This window comes from Enhydra lutris, unplaced genomic scaffold, assembly GCF_002288905.1.
Source record: "Enhydra lutris kenyoni isolate GAN:26980312 unplaced genomic scaffold, ASM228890v2 scaffoldscaffold22, whole genome shotgun sequence".
In the NCBI taxonomy this organism is placed as follows: Eukaryota; Metazoa; Chordata; class Mammalia; order Carnivora; family Mustelidae; genus Enhydra; species Enhydra lutris.
The window spans coordinates 14,833,486-14,835,657 of NW_019154106.1; the positions used below are offsets into that span (position 1 = coordinate 14,833,486).

The window sequence follows — 2,172 nt, forward strand, 5'->3', positions numbered from 1 at the left end:
TGAGTTATTTATTTATTTGACAGACAGAGATCACAAGTAGGCAGAGAGGCAGGCAGAGAGAGAGAGAGAAGATGAAGCAGGCTCCCTGCGGAGCAGACAGCCCGATGCGGGGCTTGATCCCAGAACCCTGGGATCATGACCTAGGCCGAAGACAGAGGCTTTAACCCACTGAGCCACCGAGGCGCCCCTCTCTTTGTGTCTTAAGAAAATATGCAGAAAGACCCATCAAAATACTGGACGAGGTGAAGAATTCTACTTTGGACAACATAGGATAATGTAAAAAGTATAAAATGTTATGATAGAAGCTGAATTCACAACTATAAGCAACTATAAATTACAGAGAGTTAAAGTAAAAGGAAATAAATTTAGTCAAGGGAACAGATCAAAATAAACTTAATGATGGACTAAACGAATTGACCGAACATTCACTGCCAAAATATTGCTTATTTCTCTTTTGTCTTTTTCTCTCTTCCCCTCACCCTTTCTCACTCTCTCTCTCATAGGTTTCATTAAACAAACAAACAAACAAACAAAAGTATTAAAAGTTTCCATGTCATTTATTGAATGTTCAGAATATTCACTAGAAGATACTTCATAATTATCTATCACATTCTAAAAGTATGAAAGCACATTATGTATATTATGCATGAGTTTTCTCCTTTTTGCAACATTCTACCTTAATGGGTCCATGATGTAAAATAAGGAAAGATATTCAGCTCAGAAAGATATCCTTTCATAATAAATTCATTAAATTAATGTTTATTATACCTGAAGAATTGGGTACGTTCTCATTATTAATATGTTTCCTTGTTTCCATAAGCAATCAGGAGAATAGATTGTGAATAAATATTATGATCTCTGCGTTATTCAAGGGAAAACAAAACACGGAAGATAAGGGATTACCCACTGGTAAGTGGCCCTTCCATGAACAAGCATATGAATTTGACCTCCAAATGGAGTATTCATTTCCTCATATTTCTTTCTTTGCAGATTAATTATCTCTAACCTTCATTTTCTCCACTTGGCCTGAAATTATGAAGCAAAATAACACTGTTACTGAGTTCATACTGCTAGGATTGACCCAAGATCCAATGAAAAAGAAGATGGTATTTGTAATCTTCTTCATATTTTATGTGGGAACTGTGGCAGGGAATTTGCTCATTATTGTGACCATCAAGTCCAGCCGCACACTTGGGAGCCCCATGTACTTTTTCCTATTTTATTTGTCCCTTGCTGATTCCTGCCTCTCAACTTCCACAGCCCCCAGACTAATTGTGGATTCACTCTCGGCACAAAGAACCATATCTTACAATGAGTGCATGACTCAAGTCTTTGCAATTCATTTCTTTGGCCCCATGGAGGTCTTTGTTCTCATCCTCATGGCTATTGATCGCTATGTGGCCATTTGTAAGCCCTTACATTACCCAACCATCATGAGACAGCAAGTTTGCACAATCCTGATCATTCTTGCATGGATAGGAGCTTTTATCCATTCCATTGCTGAGATAACGCTGGCCTTGAAATTGCCTTTCTGTGGACCCAATTTGATTGATCATTACTGCTGTGATTTGCAGCCCTTGCTGAAACTTGCATGCATGGACACCTATATGATCAACCTAGAATGGGTCAGTGGGAGCATTTGCACAGGCAGTTTTGTGTTTCTGATGATTTCATACACTGTCATCCTGCATTCACTGAGAAATCACAGTGCAGAAGGGAGGAGAAAAGCTCTCTCCACCTGCATTTCTCACATCATCGTAGTAGTCTTATTCTTTGTTCCATGTATATTCATATATGCACGCCCCCCAAGCGCTTTCCCTATGGACAAGATGGTGTCCATATTTTACACTATTGGGATCCCTTTTCTCAACCCATTCATCTACACACTGAGGAATGCAGAAGTTAAAAATGCCATGAGAAAGCTATGGCATATCACAACTACCTCAGAAAGCAAGTGATGAATTGAGGGTTTTGGTTGATTCTTTAATCTGTACAGATGTCAAATATAATAGTGTATATCCTCACTTGTCCAACACACTCTATTACAATGCACCTGATTCCTTACTTTTTTCTGTACTTCTGCCCTCAAAGTAGCTTCCCTCGTAATGCCAGCCAGGTTCTTACCTCTCCTGAGAGTTCAATTCTGACATTGTTGATTATGAAATACTCCTC

General features: G+C 38.9%; 1 protein-coding gene across 1 annotated transcript; it reads left to right on the top strand.

Annotated features, from left to right (window-relative positions):
- Nucleotides 1-1,034: 1,034 nt before the first annotated feature.
- Nucleotides 1,035-1,958, top strand: LOC111149951 (olfactory receptor 4C11-like). The gene has a single exon (XM_022507221.1). It carries the CDS (start codon nucleotides 1,035-1,037, stop codon nucleotides 1,956-1,958), a length of 924 nt encoding a protein of 307 aa, XP_022362929.1.
- Nucleotides 1,959-2,172: the final 214 nt, after the last annotated feature.